At 40.0% G+C, this 24573-nt stretch overlaps 1 protein-coding gene across 1 annotated transcript in view; it reads left to right on the plus strand.

Moving 5' to 3' along the window:
* ipo11 (importin 11) overlaps positions 1–24573 on the plus strand; it is a 51276-nt gene that overhangs the window by 20813 nt on the left and 5890 nt on the right. The window contains exons 16-29 of the mRNA XM_049763536.1: positions 2354–2480; positions 6127–6160; positions 6602–6642; positions 6715–6831; positions 8370–8483; positions 9133–9248; positions 9895–9971; positions 16395–16474; positions 16590–16670; positions 17741–17836; positions 18501–18614; positions 19061–19182; positions 20894–20989; positions 22027–22111. Of these exons, the coding sequence (XP_049619493.1) occupies positions 2354–2480; positions 6127–6160; positions 6602–6642; positions 6715–6831; positions 8370–8483; positions 9133–9248; positions 9895–9971; positions 16395–16474; positions 16590–16670; positions 17741–17836; positions 18501–18614; positions 19061–19182; positions 20894–20989; positions 22027–22111 (1300 nt within the window). The remainder of the gene's footprint in view (positions 1–2353; positions 2481–6126; positions 6161–6601; positions 6643–6714; positions 6832–8369; positions 8484–9132; positions 9249–9894; positions 9972–16394; positions 16475–16589; positions 16671–17740; positions 17837–18500; positions 18615–19060; positions 19183–20893; positions 20990–22026; positions 22112–24573) is intronic.

Below are 24573 nucleotides of genomic sequence, written 5' to 3' on the forward strand. Positions count from 1 at the left end.
TTGCACTAGGAGTTCGAAACCATCTTAAAAAAAAAAAGACCCTGAGTGCACCAACAGACAAGTGTGACATCACTTGACCCCATGGAGACGCAGACCATTATTTGCAAAACATCATTTACAACAAATTTATCTTAATATATTATTACATTTACTTGGTTGTTCAAAATAACTTCCCACAGCACAACATGATTTGTCCTGACTGCATGAAGATGAGCTGTTATTGCCCAGCATTAAATTATTTGGTGATCTGAATAAAACTCTTTGAAGATATTCCGTTAATTCTATAAAGTAAGGGAATTGTCATGAGTTTACCGGAGGGCACAATGTGTTGCGATAAACCAGAACAACAAACCTGTGGTCTGAGTAGAATTGAATGCAATGAAAAGGATTGATATAAAAATGATGCCTGTATTTATTCCAAAAAAGTTTGACATAATATTATGCCCACAAAACTTTCAGGGTGGAACCGAAAAAGTCCATCTGCCGCAGGTCTTGCGAAACCTGTGGGCCACAGTGGCCCAAACAGATGTCAGCTTGGACCAGAAGCAGTACAATGATGCGGCCAAATGCACCGATGAGAGTCTCTGTGCACCGCGTGACATTTGGAGCCTCTTCATCAACAAGATGGTCAATGTCCCGATGTCCTTGGTCCGGTCTACCAATCGTCTTTACTGCCAGTGACACCACTTGTTAAAAAACTACTTAGAGGTTTGGCTTGGAAAAAAAAAAAAAACTTTTGTGCAAGTAGTGTTTTAGCAACAACATGGTGATCGAACGATCATTACGGCTGTAACATTAAAGAATAATGCTTCTAGGCATTCTGCAAAATACCCTCAGCAGAGCCAGCAAGGGTAGGTTATTGCCAGGTCTAAAACCGAACAATAGCAGGGGCCGTTGGATTTGCAGCGCCCCAGTTATTCACTGCCAGCGCAGTTAAAATGGATTTTGGATGTCTATAGCCGTCAATGGCAGGGAACGAGTTAAAAGCAAGTTACTTTGTCAGAGATATATTTGTGCAGGGATATGGTCATTAATCCTAGCCGCACGAGCATGCTGGCCGGCGTCTGTACACGCAAATAGATGATGTTTAGCTATGAGCTTACACATTTATCAGCTGCAGCTCTGCCAGTTCACGTTCTTGTTGAATCAAGCGTAATTATCGGGTTGTAGAAGTTGGTAGCAGTGTGATGGCTGACTGTGTTTGAATCCTCAAATAAAGGGAAGTCAATTTGCCCAAGCAGAATGAAAATACGACTGATGCTCATTCATCATTTGCGCCTTAAATATTGCTGATAAGCCAAGAAAGCGCTTTTGTGTCATCCAGACATTGTTGGGCAGAGGCTCCATTGTGGCACTTGGCCAGGTTACAATGAATGTCGTGAAAGACTGACATTTTTACATTGCCTTTTGTGGCCTGACCTTTTTAGTTTGCGATATATGAAGCCTCGCTCTCTCCCAGGTGGTGTACGAATTCTTGGGGGCCGGAATGGGACTCGGTTTCATCACTGGAGTTTTGGGATTTTACAATTTTGTCTGCTTCCACTTAGGAATATTGCCAACAGTACGTTGTTTTTCTTTAAGAATAAATCACAGCTAATCATCTTTTATTTGTCTGTGATATCACTTACATGATATTTAATATACTCAGCTCAAACAGAGGTGGTTTTTTTTTTTTTTTTTGCTGCCTGATTAGTCAGTGTACTCTGGGAGCATTTCCAAAGCCATTTTTCTCGAGCATCGCTGTACCTGTTTGCTCATGCTTGAAGTCTACCATATGCCTCGGCTAAAATCAGAATGCAGTGCGAGACTCTGTTTGTCTCGCAACCCAATTTAATTAGATGCTCATCTGTTCTCTTCACTTGATCCATTGCTTAAATGCCACCTTTTGTTTGCGAGAAGATCAATCAATTCCAGTTAGGCTCACTAGTAGCTGTAAATTAAACGAGTTTATTTTAGAATTACAAAAGACTGCTGAGTGTTGTTGTTTGTAAAACAACATGTACATCGAAATAATACAACACATTTGTGCTACCACATTCTCTCAGTTGCTTGTTTTTACTTCCCCTTAACTGCGTTGTCCAGGTTATAGGTCACTTTAATACAGGAACAAATTTAGAAATGATCTCGGTCTCCTTGTTTAAAAAAATAAATAAAAATCTGGCATTTGGACAGGGGCTTGTTATATCTCCTGAACAAGCAAAGCCAGTAATGAATATTTCTGCAAATATTTTGACGTTTTGTGCATAATGATAACATCATTTCTTCTGCATGCCAGTTTAAAGATTGCCTGGTGAAGTATTTTAAAATTATTTTTTTCTAAATGTACTAAATGCAACCCTGTTGTTGTTTACAGGTACAAGCTGATTCGTCGAAGGGTCATTTGGCTAATAGGCCAGTGGATCTCCGTCAAATTCAAATCGGACCTTCGCCCTTTACTCTACGAGGTCATCCTCAGTCTCATGCAGGATCCGGATTTAGTGGTGAGTCTGCTTCTAAAAATCCCCGGTTACACCCATCGGTGTCATTCAGTTTTGCTCGCCTCCGTACAATATGCATTGCGAGTTCCTCAAGGTTTTGCCTTTCCCCTGCGGGTATAAAATCGAGATGTATATCATGTTTTATTTGTTACCTTGAAGCAAAAGTACCAAACACCCACAGAAGTGCCATTCGTTTTATTTCACTACCACCATTTTTTTTCTTTTCCATTCATTGATTTCCATCAAATCAACTCTATTGACAAACCAGCAGACATTAATGCGTCTCGCTCCACCCCACACAATATACTACCACAAAAGCTCAGCAAACAAAAGCTTACTAAAAGCCTTAGGAGGAAATAAGATGCGCACTTGATTGAGTCACCCACATTCGACGAGAGATACCACTGCCCCTGCAATATTGAGTTGTAGCTTGCAAATAGATGCTTATTTTAATAAGCTCTCAAAGTTTGTTGTTATGATGTAAGCATTGCGTGTTCATGGTCGCTGCAATCATATTCTGAACATACGTTCTGAGATCCTCTTAATTCAGGGAAGCTCTCACAAATTCCATGCTCTCCGCCGACCCAGTACATGTTGAAAATATGAAGCAGTGTATTATGTTTGTAACTCCACATATTGCTTTTATTTTCAAAGTAAAATAGGGCTTTAGTTATTACAATGTGTGGCGAAAGCAGCTCCAGATCAATGTTGTCAGGGTGAATTAGAGTCTCCCGGGCCGTAATGAATTTTTGATCACAAATGGGCTACAGTGAAACAATGGGTCATAGTAAGACACTTCAATTGGATATCAAGTTCTAAAAATGTTCTCCTCAAAGAAGGAGGTACAAGTTTAAAATTTACACTTGCTACACAAGCACGTATTTAATTCAAGGGAGAGACATTGATTTTTACCTTCAGCTCATGTTTAAGGATGTTTCTCGTGTTTAATATTTTTTTTTTTTAAATGATTGAGCAGCTAGATGATAATTCAATAGATTGAAGCAAACAACATAGTGTGACCAATAAGCAACACGAATTGCCCCTGAAACATGACATTGACTTTGCCCTAAAAACATGTCTGAATAATAGCTGCAAACACCAATCAATGGGCATTTTACATAGTACTTTACATTTTTGTAGTCAATACACAAATGTAGCGCTCTTATTTCCGCTTTGTCATTTTCCCACTCTATGTAATCCATTTACATCGATCCCTTCAAGTGTTCAGCCTGGAACGACTCGTATAGAAGTGAAATGCGGGCTATACGTTTTATGTGGTACGGCGAGACGAGGAAAAAAAATTGCAATTGAATGTTATGTGTCAGTAATGAGAAATGTTACTCTAAAAAGTGAGATTTTCATCTGAAACAAAATTGTTGCAAGACATAATTGTGTTATAGTGGTGACTCCAAAAGTTTTGAAATGGCAAGGTGTAGTCTGAAATAGTCGGAGGCATGGTGATTTGTTGTTGTTGATGAGGACTAGACAGAAGCAATTTCAAGGTAGCCCTCAAGCTGGAATACAATGTCTTGCATAAATGATAAATGTATTATTTATATTTAACCAGTTGAAACTAGCTTATTGAAGACCATAACTGAAAGTGCCTTTGAGTTGGCCTCAAAACCCATTAGCCTCGCAGTGAAGCCACGGGAGAGTTCAGCTGCGCTCTGTCGGAGCAATAAGACAGTCGCCAAAGAAATGGCAACACAACGTTGACTTTTTTTTCCCCCCATTAACGATGCTCGCCTGCTGATTCTACGTTGAGCTTATGCGTCCGAGTTTTTTTTTTTTTTTATCCATTTGCATTTGTAGTAGGTGACATTGATTTACTTTGAATTTGCAGATAAGCACGCTCTGAAAACGTCAAATGCTAGTGATATAGGAAACTGTTAATTACGTTGCCATGTCTGCAGGAGGACTTTGAAGGTGTTCAAATATAGATGTTCTCTTTAGGGACCTGCTATGGAATGTAGTTATGAATAGGCATTGTAGAAAATATGTAATTAAAGGAATACAAATTAAAGTAGATTACTAACTTGAGTGAGGAAATGTAATGAACAAGCTTGATTAATATTGCAACGTGCCGTCTCACAGTTTTAAGTACTAATATTTGATACACGTGTCTTAGTGTTGCATTTTTAATTAATCTTTTTTTTTTTTTTTTTTTTTTTTTTGCTAAACATGGATTTATATTTAACGGTGACATTATTTGCTGAGCCCTGGAAAGATTTCCCCAAAAGGAGCGTTGCGGGATTTTTGGAGATATTTTTTTTTGTCTGCCCCGACTCGAAACTCCTCTGTTTGATTCAGTGAGCTTTGTCAAACTAATTTTCTCCTCATTTAATCTTAATAAGTGATGCATTTGTCTGAATGATTATTAATGTTACAGCAATTTTTCAGTTAGGTGCTTTCAGATTGGTTTTCTTGGGACCAAGATAGTTTTTTTTTTTTTTAACCAAATTTTATCAAGTTGTCTTCTGCACTTTGCACACTAATTGAAATCTAGTTTATTTCATTTAAGGTGAATTATTAAGGCCAGTGCTGACAACATTGCTTTAGTAAAGTATATCCACTTTTTTTTTTTTAAATGACTGCAATAAACACTTGTTCCTAAATGGCATGTCTTCGCAACGTTTTATCTAAATAGAATAAAATACAGTAGGAATTATACAGCTAAAGATGTCCTCCCTACAAACTCATTCCAATCCTTGTAAAAACCTCTTTATTGATCTTGATATCATCTGTCGTAAAAAAAAAAAAAAAAAAATCTGCTGACTCTATTTTCACCCAGGCATCCGTGGTGGTTGAGGATAAGGGTGGCAAAGCACTGACTGTAATGGACTTTATGAGTCTCCCACCAATTTCTTCACTCGTTTACTTTCCTTAATTCCTCTCTTCCATCTGCTTGCTCTTCCCCCCTGGGCGTCATTACCACCTTCATCACTCTGACACGGCAAGATTGCACCCTTTGAAAGTGGACTGTGGCGTGACTTTAGAAAGCAGAAGCTACGTTTAACCAGATATATTTACATAGCTTTTACAAGACTCGGATCTTGTCTTTGTATATTTTAGCTTTTCTTCCTGCAACTATAAAAAGCTTCTTTTATTGCAAAGGGAACTTTCGCATCTCTAAAATGCGCTGTAATATAGTTTTACTTTCTTTTGCCATTGATATTAGAAAACCAAAACAGCATCCCTTTTAATGTTTTTAGTGCTGAGTGTTCTCCAAAGTTTAACTTGATTTTGAACGTGCTTGAAAAGTGCTTGGATTTGACCTTGGTAGAGGTATAAACCCGCCGGTCCTGTCAACTCAGCTAATGGGTTGCTGTGACATTTGCCACCCAGTCAATTAACGTGATGAAAAGTTTTCATCTACTTGCCGCAAATTTGACATCTTATGCAACGGCAGGCTTAGTTGGTGAGTACATCATTTGTGCACTATTAGCCTGTTAACATTTCGCGTCTGTTCTGACTTTGTGCGGTTAGCAGAGCTGACCTCATCTTGCACTTACTTAGACAGTCAACCTCGACACAATCAAAACTCCATGAATTGATGATTATTGCATCTTTGCCTAATCCAGACTGAACTGATGAGTGGCAAAATGGATTTGTTGTCTTGTGCTTATTGTGATGTTTTATTTCCCCACAGGTGCGAATTGAGACAGCCACAACTCTGAAGCTTAATATCCTTTTACTACGTTGAAGATCAATTGAGAAATCAAAGCGTGGTATGAGAGCCGCTATTTGTATGTTGCCTCCAGCTTTTGGTATGGAAAAGAATCATTGTTTAAGCACAATTCGGCTGTATTTAACTTTGAAGTAGATTTTAAATATTTACTCAAGCGCGTTTTTAGTCAACTTTTATGTCGATGTTTTAATTCAGTCATTATTTGAGTGCAGTTTATTTTATATTCCAATATGTATTGTATTAAATTGTGGATACTGATATACTTTTTAAGAATAAAACCTTTCTCATGAGCGCTTAGAACTATTACACTACTGTACTTTACTGTTGGTCACGATATACTTAATGAGTTATTTGAGGTTGCACTTGTGAACAATTTGAGAAAAAAACAGATCACAGTTGTATTAATGGAATAACATGACCCTTAACTCAACCCTACCCGTCGATGACTTTGAGTTCCGGACAGAGCAGTTCCTCCCCGTGAGTACTTGTTCAAGGATTGTTGTTTAAAGTGTGAAAATGTTCACAGTATGTCTTTACCACACCACGCAGTACTTGGAGTCCATCTTTGGGCTGCTCTTCCAGCTGTTGCAGCAGGTGACCGAGTGTGACACCAAAATGCAGGTGCTCCACGTCATCTCCTGCGTTATTGAAAGAGTCAACACACAGGTGAGGTTTGGGACATTCACAAGTGGAGAATTCATCATTTGTTGCAAGCGAAGAGGAATGTTTTTAATTTTGAGGAAAACCCAGTCTGCTTGGGGGAGACATCGCTCAGAGTTATCACCCAGGGGGTCTTCCCACAAAGGAGCTCAATGATTTGTCATCCTGACAGCGGGAACACAAATGACTGTAACTGCAAGTCTTTAAGCGGCTCTTGCATCCATGTCATTCCTCACTTAACCCCGCGACACAGATGCCCCTTGCACCACCGGGATTTAATTCAAGGCCGTAGCAAAATGATTATATATTTTTGCATTCAATGAATTGCCCTCATCCACATCTGCCGACTCTACGGGGAAAGAGAAAAAAAAAGAAGCTGACCCTCTTAATGACCTCCTCAGGCTCTTTTCTGATCCACTTTAAGCACCTTGCATTAAACGATGCCTTGACTTCAATCTGTCAGAGAAATGACTTTTATCCGCATGGACTGTCAGTCTGGTTAAGTCTTCGCCCAGTCCCCGACCCCGACTAAACCTCTCGAGTCAGCACGAATCTTATTAACATTCTAACCCTGGCAGAAAGGGATTTTGGTCCCCACAAAGACTGTAGGGAGATTGAGAAAAATACACAGGGCGTGTAGAAGATGATGACACAAAAAAAAAGTGTGTTTTTGTTCTCGTACTTCATTTGAAGGGTTGGTTTGCAGGCGCAATATCTTCATCAGGCTTATATTCTCTTTCTCCGACAGTTATTTTCTCTCCCCATTACACCTCCCTACAAAGTTGCGTAATCAAGTAAAAGATTTCCAGTGTGGGCTACGTAGCCTACTTACAAAACCGTCACAGGGTAGGTACATAAATAAATTGCTGATGTTCCGACTATGGAGGGTATCTTTTTTGTTGGTTTGTTTTGAAAAATACTCAATTTAGCCTCTGGCATTTTAATACATTACCAACGATGTGAAGTGAGGATGGCATGGTGGGCTGCATATGTGTATTGCATTCTCATTAGGAGAGCACTTTACACTTCAGTTCACCTTTAAATGCTGTTTGAACCACAACAAACCACAAATGGGATGCTGCATAATCACAGTCAAGGACATAATCATCTACTGGAGGATCAAAATGATTTTAGATTGTCTGAATAAAACTACATGTATTGTTTTTTTGCTCAGGTTGTACAACAGTGATGTGTGTGTTTTACTGGCAGCCTGTCCAGAGTGTAGTCAGTATTGTCAGCACCTCTATGCAACCCTTAGCGGTGTAAGCGCTGGAGTAATTGGATGGATGATTATGTTTTGCCGAGGGGACAGCAAAAGCTGCAATACTGTTGTCTCTGCTCCCAAAGTGGGACCACCAAAGTTGAACACAATCCAATCCGTGACGATGGCCGACTTCCAAATTGTTCTACTAATTAAATTGTTTTTAATTATGATCCACTGTCTCAGTAATGCTGGGTTGTTATAATTTCTAATACCATTTGGATATTGTTGCTGTGTTGTGTTCTTAACATTTTGCAATCGATCTTTTTTTTTTCTATTTCAGATCAAACCATATGTAGGCTGTCTAGTGCAGTACCTACCCCTACTTTGGAAGCAATCGGAAGAACACAACATGCTCCGATGTGCCATACTTACTACTCTTGTTCACCTTGTGCAGGTAGGACGTGTTCCACATTATGGGCTGGTGCTGCCATCATAACATTCTTTGAAGTATTCTCTTTCTATTGTAGTTCCTGCAAAACAACTCAAGGGACCCAATCCTAATTAACATAATAACATCAGTCAATCTGTGCTGCAAAACACGTTCTCATTTGTTTCTTGGCACTACATAGTGTCATGCACAAGTCACAGAGGGGCATGAACTGAAGAAAGTGGCATGTTGACACCCAATTATTGTCGTGAATGGTGTGGAGGAAAGCAAAGCCACTATAATTAAAACTTGATCAATTGATTAGTTGTTAATATTCTTTTCAGTGGTGAAAATTCCACTGTTCCTTTACAGCAGTATTACTTGAAAGACCATTAAATGTGTATGAGCAGTAAGTAGTCTGTGAACTACACCCAAACCTTTTCTCGAGCAATTGAAGTAAATCGAATTACAGGGCTTTTGGATTGGAGGCTATAAAATGCACATTAGTGTCCAAAGCAATCATTGTATCTGAGCCCTGTGCTTGGTTCTACTGAACTTAACCTAACATTGTTTCCACTTCATTCTTCTCAGGCAGTCTGCAAAGAACAACCACTCAGTTGAAAGTACAGTTTTTAAACTCTTCAGCTTTCATTGATTTTTTTTTTTTTTTTGGCAGGGCCTTGGTGCGGAGAGCAAGAACCTGTATCCCTTCCTTCTTCCTGTCATCCAGCTTAGCACCGACGTCTCCCAGCCACCTCATGTGTATCTGCTGGAGGATGGATTGGAGCTTTGGTATGGTCCTTGTTTTTTTTTTTTTTGCTTCACTGCTAGCCATTCTGTGATATTGGTGCATATGTGGTAATTGTCACTATGTTTTAATTTTGCATATCTTTCGTGGCATGGAAGGAGCTGTGACTATGTGGCATGGCCAGTGGTCTTTTTTTTTTTTTTCAATTCATGTTTCAGACACATTTAAAAGCACACTCTCGTCTAACCTTTAGTTGCACCTGCAAAAGGTTTGCCCGTGTGGCGTGGAATCTTTGCAGGTGTTACCTTTTTTGTTGCCCTCCTGTCATCTCTTGTCTTTTTAACTCTCATCCTGAATCTCCCTCTTTGTGTTGCCACCAAGCACTGCCAGATTATTGTGATGTAAGAGCGTGTGGCAAAAAAAAAAAAAAAAAATCTTTTATCTTCCCTTGATAAACAGTCACGCACAAAATATCAATTTGCTTTTTTTACAGTCAGCTTGTTCATCCAATTTGGCTTTTATCTTCTGTCATCTTGCTCTCTTGATTCACACCAGTTATTTTTGACGTAGTAAGATCATATCATTCTGCTCGAACTCAACATTTTGGCTAAAAGGACGTCGTGTAACGACTCTTAGTTTTACCCAAAGGCTTATTTTCTTCTCCCTCGGCTTGTCCCTCTCTTCGTCCAGGTACGTGACTTTGGAGAACAGTCCAGCCATCACCCCTGAGCTGCTCCGAATTTTCCAGAACATGTCAGCTCTACTTGGTGAGCAAATCTATCTCTTTTCAAGATTCAAGATTCAAGAGTTTTTTATTCGCCATGTTTGAGCATGCCAAACAAGGAATTTGACTTCGGTAAATCACATAACTTTTGTTATTTGTTTTGATCAAATAACATCACAACCTACTTGATTCCAGCATTCATTCATGTTTTGAATACTAAAAAGTCAAAATCTCACGTCGCCACTGTTACAAATACATTTCTGTATCTAAGTTAAGGTTCAGAAAAAGTACTTCTCAGTAATGTAACTCTTGAGAAGCTCCCGCTCGACTAACAAGATTTATAAGCACAAAAAGTCTACGCACAGTCACACTCTTGATGTACGTTCCTGTCGTGAAGAAGCGCACGTCGTTCCTGTCGTGAGGAAGCGCATGGAAATTTACAGAATGGGGACAGAAAATTGGTGCGATCTTTTGTGATGAGCCTGGGCGTTACATCACACTTTAGCAGACAGCCTGTAATGATCTTGCCGCTGGCCTTGCTAAGATCTGTAGGGAAGCCAGGAACTGCTGGTATATTGAAACCAACTGCGTGATCGAGCACCGGGATGCTGCTTCACACCCCCCTCCCTCAACACTCTTTTTAGATTTGTGTGGTGAGGAACCGCATTGATTTGGTGCTTCTGCTCTTCACCGAATGAGACACACTAATATGAACACCGGTTTAGACTTATTGGCTTACTTGGGTGTCTGATCATTCCCAGCATGGATTGGAATCAATTAGATTTAAGAGCAAACGACAGATAGGAGGACGAGCCATAAATCAGCATCCGCCACACTCCAGCTGCGGTAGGAAACCTGTGGCTTGTGGGCCGTATAGAGGAAAAGTATTCGGATCCAACTTGCTTTGCAATTCTAAAACCAAAACAAACACCTTTAAGAAAACAACATCCAACCCACAAAAGCTCAGTAGGCTTTTGTAGTAAACATTTTTAGAACATTGCATCACATTTATTTCCATAGATTGTGACCCCCTCACTGAAACTAAATGGCACAGCCCCCCTCCCCCCCGCCCTTCAATCATCAGTATTTTCTGTCAGTCTGTTCTGCCCATGCCCTCATTAATCAAGATCGAGCATCATGGAAAAAAGATTGACCTGATTTGGTCAACTATTATTATCGTTGGCTGAGTTTACTATGGAGTCACATTTCTCGGCTTTCTATCACTATGTGGACACGGTGTGTGCATGGCAACACTACATGGCAACACTCCTCATGCTCAACTTCTTTCTCTCGGTCTCTCATGGACTACGATAGGACCATTTTTAAACTAATAATTCAATGAAAAATTAAACAATTACTTAGACCAAAAGATCATTTTAATAATATTTTTCTGTCAGGTCATACAATTTTAACGTATGACAATTTTTTTGTCCCTTGACCTTTATAGAGCAAAAACTTATTTCATCAGTAACACAATTTATGTCGCTTTATCGCCTCCTAAAATTGTACCATGCATTGAAAAATCTTTTTTCTGAGAAAGTCACATTAGCATATTTAAAGCCCCTTAATTACCTTGAATGCACTTGCGAGGGCAGCGCTCCAGTTGCTCTAATGAAAGATAATAGCTCAGAATGATGGCAGCAGGTCAAGACAAATTAGTACACATATTCAATTTGTCACTTTAATGCAGTAGACAGGAAAATATGTAGGCTGTTATTTTGGGGAAGAGCATTTCATGCTTGCATTTCCACATAAGTCCATAGATACAGCAAATTAACTTTCCCCTTCTCTTTTTTTTGTCAAACTCGTCACTTATCACAATTTGGCTCCTTTTTATCGCGGCATCCGGCAGTTCATTTATTTTTGCCCATGGAGAGCAGTGCAGAGAGTTGGGCCATAGAAAAGCGTCTGGCTGGGATTGGTGCCGCAGCTTGCCAGGTATGTGGTCTGGCCTGCCTGATAAAAGAGCCCGCTCCATCACGGCTAAACTGGAGCAACAAATTCCCTAATTAGAATGTCAAGAGCCTCGCTTTGGCCTGACTCAACGAGCACGTTTCCCTGTGTAATACTGCCACCTCGCCCTCCAAGTAGGACGCATTTCAGCCGCGTGTGAAACGCCGACAAGAAGGTGCATGAAAAGCAGCAGTTTTTTTTCTTTTTCTTTTTTGGTTGCCGGCATTGCGCCAACAGCTCGAGTGTTCATTAATCTAACAGCCGTTTTATGTAATGCCACTATAATTTTTATGTGAGGAGCAATAGAAGAGCTGCAATTTTGAAAGAAATCAAGGTCGTGAATTTTAACAGAAACGGCCCACTTTGTTGAAGAGCTGCTTGTATTTTTCCAGCTTTGTAATTGCAAAACTCACAAAGCAATCGTTAAAAGCCAAATTGTAATTGCTTTTGTTGCTCATTAAGCTTGCAATTAACTTTTATATATGCAGATGTAGCCAGTATGACATTTTTGAGAATTTTGTTTCGTAAATATAATCCACATGTATTTTTAATCACTAAATTGTGTTTGTACAATATTTGTTTGGCCACTATGAGAAGAAATGTAGTGATTTTGTGTTGTGCTAGTAACCTATGGCTATTCATTATATGTCGGAGCTGGATTTATGGATCAAGTAATTTATTGTGATGCACAGACATTTATAACCATTATATTTCTCTTTGAAAAAAAAAATCAATTAAGCGTAATGTTTTCGGCCGTATATAGCATACAAATGCTTTTCTTCTTGGTGCTGCAGCACTTACGAGTAGGCTTTCTCAAAGGGTTCTTCATCTCAAGGGCAACCTCCTCTCTAAAGCAACACATTTTTTCTCGTATTTGTCGTTTTGCCTGCCATCCAAACACAATCGACTCTCTATTCCACTCCCGAGGTGCTGCCTTTTGCTCGGCTATAAATGTCTCCTCTGGAGTCATCCAAGGCTTGTGGAAACATAAGTGGTGACACCTCACCTCACTGGTAAAATTTAAGATGGAGGTTTGTCAGGCACGTTGGGATGGCATCATGTGCTCAAGGGTTAAGCTTCTTTTTTGTGGAGATGGTTTTTTTTTTGGCTTGGCGTAGACTGCATCACAGCAACAAAACACAATTGCAGCTCTTTGCCCAGCACTCAGCTGGTTATAATCCAATTTTGTGATTACATGTGAAATTAAACGCCAATTATGTTTGATTCAAAGCGTATTTTTATTTTTACGCCTTTATCCTCCATTTCTTTACCCAAGGTCACAAACACAATGATCCATGATCAGAATGTAGAATTTTTTTCCTAATCATTTAAATGTTTATCTGTTTTGAGCACACCCCCTGGGGTAAAAAAATACATTCAATTTTTTACTATATATACGTTTAATAATAAATATTTGCAGTAATGTCCTTGTAGCTGTGAACATCATCAAACACTAAAGAAAAATGGCTGTAGTTTTAGAAGATAGATTTACTCTCACCAGTAAATTGATTCTATAAATGGCTGCTATTTTCCATTATTATGCAAATTGTGACCAGTAGTCACAATATCACAACCTTACTTTGTTTATACACAGTCATAGTTCATTGGTTCTGTATTACAGGTGTGTCAACAGCGTTTGGAGGAAGTGATTGGTTCATTCCTTTTCATTCCCGAAAAACAGCGGGGCATTTGTGAATCACTTCGGAATACAAATGAAGATGTAATGACTGAAACAACAGCACACCATTCTTCTGGCTGCCCTTCATTTCTGATCACACATTTTTCACGTCATTCAATGTCGGAGGGAAAACTTTGGAAAATTCCCGTCTTTAATTGGCAGCGTTAAAGCAGCTGTTCATACGACGTACTTGTCCGGAGTGTCCGCGTCTTAATGAGGACTGGTAAATAATGGCGTCCTGTGACAAGCAGATACTTGCCGTTTATGTTCCTCTCGGTGGGTAGAGATAAAAATGTCTCTACAAAAATTAATGTCTTCAAATAGGATGCATAAAATTAATTAACGGTGAATTTAGTCACTCGATTTATGACCCGCACACATCGATCGGACCAATTTCACCGGAAATTTACCCTTACACTTAAAACATGCTGTTCTTTAGCCAAGATTGTCTTTACTTGTTTATTAACGAAAAGTAAAGGTTGTTTTGGGAGTCTTGTCGTGTTCAATAGAAAGCAAAAAAGGATTTGAAAGACATTTCCGAGGTTAAATAAGATGTTTATAAATTTATCCGAGCATTTATTTTTATTTGGTTGGTTGTTGAGCTTTGAGCGCTTAAGAATATGTGCAGGAGAGTGTGTAGAATGGAGATACATGGTTTTCATCAAATAGTGACCATATTTGCCACTTGTCCAAGGGCATTCATTTACTCTGCAATGTTTTGAGCACGTTGTGCTCTCGTCCTTTATCGTAAGTGTCATGTGTGATCCCAGGCTCATCTGTTTTTTTTTTTTTAGCTTTACCTTGTTTCTGATCAAAATGAATGGCCTGCGGCGGTCAGGCATTTGTTGTCGTGTGGCATCAATTCTACTCGGCTTATTTTCCAAAGTTTGCTCTCATCCTGATGTCTGGTTGGATGCTTTCTCCTTGTGTGCTGTAACACATATCGTGGCTTAGTGTGTTTTGTTGATGTGAATATTCATGTGGTGGCGCATGCTGACTTAAAGAGCCTCGAGAGCACACTGCGTGCTTGGACGGATGGCAGCAAATATGATCTTTTTTTTGCCTCATTGTGGCTGGCTTGAGATTCAACAAAACATATTGGATGCTTTTTATCATAGCTGTTCAACCTATATGCCAAAAACAAAACGTATTAGATGCTGTTTATTATGTCTGATCAGCTCGAGGCGACAGCAACAGCCTCTTAGTAAGTCCCTCCGGGTCCTCTGAAGTGTTCTGTTTCCTGCCGATGTGCGTCTTTGTGCACTTTGTCCATATTAAGCTATTATTATTCTATATGCGAGAGAATGTCGAGCCTGTCGGCTTACTTTCAAGCGAAGGTGTAAATAGAGTTGCTCTTTGGCTGATTTATCTTGCTCAAGCTACAGTTCCTCGCATGGAACTATTTTGTCAGGCTGATTTAACAAATTTCTTCTCAATGTGTTTTCTCATGGCTTCTTTTAACGCCTCTGTAAAATGGGTCCTTGGTTTACAATTTTTTTTTTGTTCCCATGGTGGCAACGTACGCTGAATTTGTACACAATTCCAAACACATTGTAGTTTAGCAATAATTTAGTACGATATATATTTTTACTATGTGATGTCTTGGCTGGGAGTTGAAAATGTCACAGTCGCCTTTGCTGGCTGTGTTGTTGAGTGAGTGGGTCAGTTCATAATTAAGGCAACGGAATTCCGTGCGTGTGTAGGAATGAAAGCTCATTTCCTACCATTCAATTCCTCTTTGAATTGCAGATTCGCACACTTTCAGATTGCTTCATGTCTCGAACTGCCAGGGATGTTTTGAATCATAAAAGAACCATGTTGATTTCGATTCTGCCTCTTTTCCGCTTGTCAATTTGGCTTGACCAAACCAAAAGCGTGCACCCATATTTACAGACAGTGGAGCAATCCGAGCTCAATTTCCTTCCGGCGATGTTAGTCACAGGTACAAGACGATCTCACGGCATCATTTTGGATTCAAAGCTCACTGGAGTGAAGCATGCGTGCAGCTATGGGATTCTTGCCCCCCAAAAAAAACTACTGGCCTGGAAGAAATAGATCAGGATCTTTTGATGTGGGTCAACAGCAGATTCCTCGTGCCAGCGGTGACCGATATGATTGACAGCGGAGGGGTGTACATTGCACACTTTTAGAACTGGTCTCAAATTTTAGCTCACACATCCAAATCCATCGCCTCTCACAGGAAGCATGTTGGTTATCGTTCTTTCGATTCACTATCAAATAATACCCGACGCCAGGAGATGATTTAAAATATTTATCTTTCTCTGTAGCGTAGATAAATTAAATGAACAAATACGAAGAAAAAAAAGGTGATCGTATCACCCCGATTAGTAGGCTGGAATGTCAACAAGCTTCAGCGAAGGTCACGCAAATACTGGAGGTCAAGGATGAATGATGTTAGAGTTGCCTAATGAAGGAGTCAAAGGTGTTGAGTCGTTAAAATAAAGGTCATTGTTAATATTGCGCCTTACATTAGCGCTGACAGATGAGCAGTCTCTTTGGAGCCACTTAAGCCCAAAGCTGTGCTGTTCATTTACTCGCATCCTGAGGTGAGTAATTAGAAAAGGCTGAATCAGCTGATTTCTGAGTTGATCCTTTTTTTCTTCTATTTTTATACAACGAGCATTGTCTAAATTTGCTTTCATTACAAGCCCAATACCCGCTGCCGGGCAAGTTAGTTTTTGTCCGATCCATGATTAAGTCGAACCATTGTCATCCTCTCACGGTTGCCCTTGTTCATTTCCCTTCCTTTTGTATCCCTGTCGGCGTTGTCAGTCAAAGCTTTACAAACTGTGATGTAACATTTCTTTTGTGCAGAGTTGAGCACAGAGAATCTGCGCACGTGCTTCCAGATTGTCAATGCCTACCTATACTTGTCTCCAACGGAGTTTCTTCAGGTGAGAAATCCACAGTGCTCAATTGGAAGATAACATAATTTGATCTTTGATATGTAATGTTTTTTTTTTTTTGCCGTTTCAGTTTCTTTGTATTTACATGATTTGATTTTTGCAGAACTATGCCGAATCCTTATGCCAGTCCTTCTGTGATCTGCTGAAAGACATCACGAACGAGGGACAGGTCCAAGTTCTGAAGGTTGGTTTACATCGATGCTGACATCTGACATTTTAAGGTTATAAATGGAGCGCAAGAACTAATTTGGCCAGAAGCCTAAGGATGTTGTGAAGCGGCACAAGGAAGCACATTCAGTTACCATCTTCCTTACTCTCGTCGTTGGATTTTTCTTAAAAAATTTGATCTTTTTCGGGTTAGTGATAGAATGAGGCGAGTTGTTCCATCTAAATTCAAGAGCCGACTTTCTTTCCTGCGCATCAGCAGGCAAATACCAACAGTGTTTCTTCATCCTCCACCACCATCACAGCATGATATTCACGCTTTAGTGATGTTTCTGTGCACAGCGCATACTTAATGTCCAGTACATGTAGCTCCTTTGTTCTGGCTGAAAGGAACACGTCAGCTCGCACAGTGTCACTCAATAACACACATGCGTGTCCTTTCCGACATGTGTGTGTTTCTTTGAAAAATTCATATTTTGTGTCATAGGCTAGCTATCTGCCCTTTTCCTTTTGGTCTTTCACACTTGAGCTAATTACTTGCACAGAGTGCACAAGAAAATGCCATTGATGATTCCTGCAGAGGTTTAATTGTGTGAACGCTAGTGAGCGAGGAGAGTGCTTATTTATTGGATTCATTTGAAGTCCGGAAAAATCAACAGAGCTGTGACTTTTAGTGAAGCGCAGAGTAGGGGGATATTATTTATTTATTCATATATTTTGCAAGTACACTTCACTTATAATAAAAATGAAGTGTGAGTCCGCTCTAATTTTGCTTTTACTTTAGCACCGAAGCAGGTTCCTTTTTTTATTTCATCTTTCTTATGCACCTCACGGAAACATATTTAACTAAAACTTGAAACTTCACCTTTCCGCTCAAACTGCAGGTCACAGCCCCAATTAAAAGCAAAGAATTTCCCTTTAATACGGTTTTCTGACTGACACTTGTTCCCCTCCCCCGCCATTCTGTTATTCCTTTTTTTAATTAATTTTTTTTAAATATATAATATTTACATAACAGGTTTCCTTGCATTTCTCCTGTGATTTTCCTTGCTGCTTTGTCCTTCAACTTCTACCTGTGTGTTTCGACAGGTAGTAGAAATAGCTTTAAAGGTTAGCCCCATACTGGGTGCCCACATGTTCCAACCCCTGCTGCCAGCTGTCCTCAGAGGTGTTGTGAATGGCGAGGTGAGTTGACCCCCCGCCTTCCCCATCCACCCCCGTCCTAATGTATGTATGGTTGTAAACATACATTTGACTCAAAGGTTGGCTGTCCCTCTAATAGAAGCTGTGCCCACAATTATCCACCGAGTGAGTCATGCAATTATGGAAAATAAATGGCATAATCTTCATACGCAGACTTTAAAAGGTATATTTGAGTTTTGTTGCCAATTAAAAGAGCAGACTGGTGATCCCGTGTCTTGGCAGTGCAAAATTCAAGACAAATTTCAAGAGACAATTCCCGTTTAACAACAATTACATTTTATGTAAACGCCGACATTTGGTTACGCCACAGTTGTGTGCATCGACTCAATTTATTTGTTCCACTCAGTCAACTTATTTTCTCCATAATAGACCGTCTTCTAAATTGCGATATTCCCTTTACTATCCGATAAATCCTGGGTACAAATAAAGTCCTTAGACACCTCTTCCAGCCTGGATTTGAGTAAATAAATGCCCTAGTATTTTTTCTTGTCCTCTTCTGTCACAAAGGTTTCTTATGATAGCATTTATCGATCAATCAGCACAATTAAAAGTTACTAGACTGCTGCGTCAGCTCCCTTTTCCTCCCGCAGTGAAGCACATATCTGTATTTCTTTATATGCAATCAGCTCTTTTTTGTTTCATGCAGAGATACCCTGTGGTGATGTCCACCTACTTGGGCATCATGGGCCGCATCTTGTTGCAGAACTCCAGCTTCTTCTCATTGCTGCTCACTCAGATGGCGTCCGAGTTGGGTCAGGAGGTGAGAATCGGCGCCCGTCCTTCATTTCCGCCTTCTCAGCGGTCTCTTTCAACCCCCGTTAGAGATGCCTGTGAAAATGGAATCCTTCAAAAAGTGGGCTGAAAGCGAGGAGCCACGGAATTGCAAATAGTACCGTTCCCTGGCGCTAAGTCAAAGCTCTCGCCCTCTTTGATTCTGAAACTTTGAAATTGTTTTTGCCCCCGCTAGAGGGGGAATGAATCACCTACTGTTTATAGTTTGGCCTTAATCTAAATGGATAAAAGGAAAGAATAGGCTGTTTGAAAAATCCCTCAACCGTCGCTCGACGGTGCCAAGCCGCTCTCTTCTACGCCGACTGCTAAATGAGGCGGAGAAAATAGGGAAGGTCAATTTTCATAAACAGTGAGATTAATTCAGGCGCCCTCAAAGACTGTTAATATCCAATCCTTTCTCTTTTGCTTTACCAGATTGACCAGTTGTTAGGCAGTGTGATTGAGATGTGGGTGGACCGCCTGGACAACATCACGCAGCCTGAAAGGAGGAAGCTTTCCTCTATGGCCCTGCTTTCCCTTTTACCGTCTGACAACAGGTAAGACGTATCTGTGAGTCACAGGCATCCATTCTAGGTTTTTTTTTTTTTTGTGCTGATCCACAGTATACACGCTCCACCTTTCCATGGTATAATTCACATATTGACTTTTTTTCTATTCTCAGCTATTTGCTGAGATCCTTACCTGTTTGTGTGCTTTCTTTAAAGCTCCACCATGCCACAATGTGACTGCTGATAGTATCTCGTGTCAAGGGAGTATATAGTAAAGGGCAATGTAGTACATTTTACTGCAGCAGTCTGTTTTTGTACAATGTGCCTACTCACATGTTGGGAAGTAAATGTAAGAGACAACCATTTTCCTCCATTGCTGTTGGATGCGGCAATTTTTATTTTTTTGCAGTTTCCCAATGTAACTGAAAGGTGAGTAAAGAGCAGCAATTTTTAATCCATTCATTTTTTTTGAATAAAGATGATCACCAATTTGACAGTTTAAATAGCAATGTCCTATTTTTGAATCAAACGTCATGTTCTGGTGATTTTACATAGCGATTCACTTTTTCAGCAAGATTTTTGGACGACTGACATTTTCCGCCGCCCTGAATATGTAATGTTAGACAACCATGAAATCCTTTGTCATACCCTCATGCTTGCGCGACATTGCCAATTGGATTTGACAGCCTTGGCTGGTCGGTCGCTGCATGACAAATCAACTATCCCGCAGACAATCGCAGCTAAAATTGGAAGGGGCTTGTATCTTGATCTTCATTTCCCATTATGCATTTAATTATTTTGTTCTTTCTCTAAGAGCGACAGAGTTGTTCAACTAAAGTTGAGTAGAGCAAAGGTTGGTAAAGTTTTCTGACTCCTGCTGTCAGTTGTTGGTAATTGTAGCGCTAATTTGCTAATAAGCAAGAAAGAGCAGCGGATAAGGGCAGTGTTTAGCACTGCAAATTAGTTACGTGGGTCTCGTCCAGGCACCCTTTTCCCTCAATGTGATTTAAATCGGCTGGCTGCTTAGTGTGGCCTGTGGCCTAAATCATCAATTCTTTTTTCTGTTCTGCTTTAAGAACCCTGAATGCTCACTTATCTTCGTTTTTATGTCACAGAAACACGTTTGTCATTTGCATGCACCTTGTTGACTTTGAGATCAAATTTCACCGACTTGAATTAAAGGCACAAGTCGCCAGCAGCGCTGGTCAGTCGTTAGGAAAGCAATCACGGGAGACGTTGGATAAAATCACAACTGACGGATACGTTTAACCGTGCGGTGAAAGAGTCTTTAATTGGATTTTAGTATCCAGCGGTGATTATGCAGTCTTGCTGTTCTGGTGCATTTTTGGTCATTTATTTGTTTTCTGGGCGCACTTTAAAGTGAAAAAAGAGGCGCATTTTTGTCATCAAGTACAGTATGTGCCTATTATTAATGCATTAAGGCTCTCTGCAAGCTGTCCAAGTCAGGGTGGTATTTTGGACTAGTTTTTTTTTTTTCCACTTCATGATCTTTGAACCGTGATATATTAAGATGCTCTCTCAAGTGTGCATGTCGCAAATAGAAAGGTTAATTTCAAATGTCAGAAGGGAAGTGTCGAGGGTGATTGCTAAAATAAGCGCTTGACAGAGTATTGATGAATGATAACGATTTTTTTTTTTTTTTTTTTTTTTTTTGGTGTTGCCGTTTAATCAAATGGCTGCATGTCCAAGTGCCATCAGTGACCATAAGTCATGACCCGGTTATTTATGTCTCACACAGCGTGATCCAAGACAAGTTTTGCGGGATTGTCAACGTCTCCGTCGAGTCTTTGCATGACGTGATGACGGAAGATCCCGAGACGAGCACCTACAAAGAGTAAGTATGTCTGTCTGACTCATGAACTAAAAAAGGGATATTTTTCTCCTCGAAATTTTTAAGAACAAAAGAACTTTGCCAGCACCAGGAATGCAGTGATGGAAGACAAACTTTCATCACTGCATCTTTTCATTAAGCCATGATTGGCATCAGCGTGGCGCCCACTCACAAGATAAGGGCAAGGGTGAAAGTGCATGCCTTTAGTCCTGGCTAGTGACTGATGGGCTGAGGCAGGGCGAGCGACACTGGTGGGAGCAGATTATTGTCAAAGTCAATCAGTTGAAGAGAAAATGGCCCATGCACATCAGCTTGATGTGGGAAGGGAATAGCCTGCCGTCCTTTGAAAGCAAATCTGCCTCCGAGTATGTCTGCTCTGTGTCTCGCCGAGGCATCAGACTCATTTCTGAGCTTCTTGCTGTCGGTGTTGCCCTTTTCTGGCTCTCAATGTGTCAGGGAAAAATCAACTCATAGATTTAACACAAAGGTTAGTTTTGATGTATCTGTTTGCTCGTCGATGCCTATATGAGATTTATTTAAGTGTTAGACTAAGAAACTGTCCATGTCATTGCACCACTTGCAAAACTTTTCAAATGTTTTTTTTTTGCATCAACCTTGTAATAATGGACACAGTTGCATCCTGAATCCAAATATATGAGCTTTAAATGTGAAGAAAAGAACCAGATGAGTTAGATCTCAAAACTCAAAATCAAAACTCAACATTCAACTTTGCACTCAAACAAATAAAATTGCTGTTAGATTGGATCCTTTAAGCTCTGATACAAGCTTCACTCGCTTGAAGTTCTATTTGGATTTTAAGAACGATGCAACTCTTATCAAAATCGCCAAACGTCAGATCAGTGGTAGGTAAACACACTTTTCCTAATAGCTACAGGACACTAGACTCAGAAGGCTTCTTATGTTTTCCCTCCGCGTTTATTTGCGTGTGTGTACGCATAATGCCTGTTCTGAAGTGAACTCCCGCAGTGCAAGTATATGTATGGTTATTAATATTAAATGGAATATTATTGTGTTTGCAGCTGCATGCTGATGAGCCACTTTGAGGAGCCCAAGCTGAGTGACGACGAGGAGCCGCCGACTGAACAGGACAAGAGAAAGAAACGAGTCAGTCAAATAGCACACGCAGTATTCTACACCTTTTATTTTATGCCCCATTCTCGCCAGAGTATGATTTTATTTATTTATAAAGGCAGCTGGGCAAAACAACTGCAAACCTATAATTATAAAGTAATACATTCAATATCCCTTTTGGACACTGTATTTATTTTACTTGAATACATATTAGTTTATGCTTCTGGGATTTGTTGGATTTTGAACCACTCTTTTGAAACAGGAAATAGCAGCAGCATAAGTGCTTGTCTTTTTTAACTACTTGAAATCATCATCATCCTGTTTTCATCCAAAAGCACATAAGAAGTCTTTTCACGCCACTGCTTGAGTTTGTCTAAATGTGTTGTGGAAAGGCTGCAGGGATAAAAGAAAATCTGACTTCTTCTTGCAATCCAAGATATATTTGGGAAAGTTTGGGTGCTGGGGAGCAATCAAGTTTTGAATTGAATTTCACATTCAAGCTTAGTACCCATCTTGAGATTTAGTTGCTGTCACAGTGCTGCATCATCATGTTAAGTTCAACTCTTACAAGATGAGTCAGGGTTGCATGTTTAGAAGCAACTAATGTGAGGCGAGATGTTGAAAGAGAACTGATAAGCGTCTTTAATAAAAACTGAACACAAAAACCCTTGAACATGCATGCTGCCTGGGATTAGACTGACACGGTGCAATATAAACACCTTGGAAACATATTTAATACCGATGTTCTTTGTTTATATACAGCACCTGGAATGAATCCCTGAACAAAACTGCGTGTGTTCAAAGTTAATTCCACTGCTGTTTGGTTTACAACGTACAGCAGTCTATTTTTTTTTTCCTGGTCCCAAACCATTTGTTCTTCTCAGGGACTGAGTGCGGATGTACGTGCTTCCCGATGCACTTATCACCACATCCCAGACACTGACTTCTTGCTCCAAGGAAGAGAGGAGACTTAAAAGTAGCACCTCTCCCTACTTGATAATGCGTGTGTGTGCGTGCAATGCACTTTGAGAAGAAGAATTTGAGGGAAAGGCCTGCCTTTGACATTTTACAGGACTTTTGGACTTTCTGCTGCTGATGCTTTTTCGGATATGTTGTGTAAAATAGTGTGTATAATACATTCTAATTGGGACTGTAGATAATTTGTTCGAACTCCTCGTAAAAAAATGTTTACATTGCATTCTGGCTGGGCGATATGACCATCAAATATTTGTTTCCTACACATGCAAGCACGTACTGCTTAGAACAGCTTTTGGAAGACTTTGAAAGTGCCAAGTAAAAAATGCATAATAATGCGCTTACTTATTCCAAATTTAGAAAGTGAACCCAAAGGAGAGGGGGGGGGAAAAAAAAACTTTGCTGACAAGAGACTAAGTGGACTTAAAGCCATTTTGTAGACACAAAAGGAGCAATTTACATTTGGAATGGATCTTTTCACACAGACTAATGGTAAAATTGTGCTTTGTGGGACATTAAGAAGGGATACCCTGCCATACTGTTCGAATCCAGCTCTGTCCGACTCATGTGTTGTTGTGTCCTTGGGCAAAACACTTGACACACCTCGCCTCCCGTGCCACTCGCACTGCATGCAAATATTTTGTGGTGGTCGCAGGGGCACATTGGTAGCCACGCTTTTGTCAGCCTGCCTGTGGCTACTCACAAGGGTTTCTTACCACCAGCAGAGTGTGAATGCGTGAGTGCACGTGTGTTCAACCAAGTCAAGTCAAGTTTGTTTGTATAGCCCTAAATCACAAACAGTCTCAAAGGGCTTCACATAGCCAAAATTGACAATTATTCTCAAAGCCCTTTCTTACACTCTTACACTTGTTATTGTTAATATGAAACATGCATTGAAACATTTTTGAAATAATATCTCGGCTCTTATGAAGCCATGTTTTTTCTCATTGCCCACGGTAAGAACTATTTTTGCGATGAACAGAGTGGAATAAATATTCAATGGCCTCAAATAGCTTAAGGTGTCAGACTGTCCCTTTAGCACATCTCCCAAAGTGACTTTTGGATGCGAGTTCCTCTTTGTGTGCACATTTTACTCAAATGAACAGACAGGAAGAAAACTGGCATAATTCACATCGCAGGGAGTCCACACACGTGAGTTTGCTTCGATCAGGTAACGAGGTGCAGATTTTTAGCGAGATTAATCAATGGATTATATGATTATTCACAACTGTTATTGTTATTCGATTTTTTTCGTCTCCCCTTTATTCTTATATTTATGAACCATTACCCTCCTTCAGCTCATCTGTCACTCTTGTGGAGATATACGTATATTCATACGAAATGACTTTTTGTGCATTATGTATTCACCCTGAGATACAGAAGGCATTTGTAATGAAGACGTTTGCATTTTGCTCTGTTATTGCTCGCAATCTCAACAGACTGCCAGTGTTAGCATAATGTGATTTTTTTGGGGAATTATAGACCTCTCTGACTGCTATTCTACCCCAGCACGTAGAAAG

The sequence above is a fragment of the Syngnathus scovelli genome, chromosome 3, assembly GCF_024217435.2.
Source record: "Syngnathus scovelli strain Florida chromosome 3, RoL_Ssco_1.2, whole genome shotgun sequence".
Taxonomy (NCBI): Eukaryota; Metazoa; Chordata; class Actinopteri; order Syngnathiformes; family Syngnathidae; genus Syngnathus; species Syngnathus scovelli.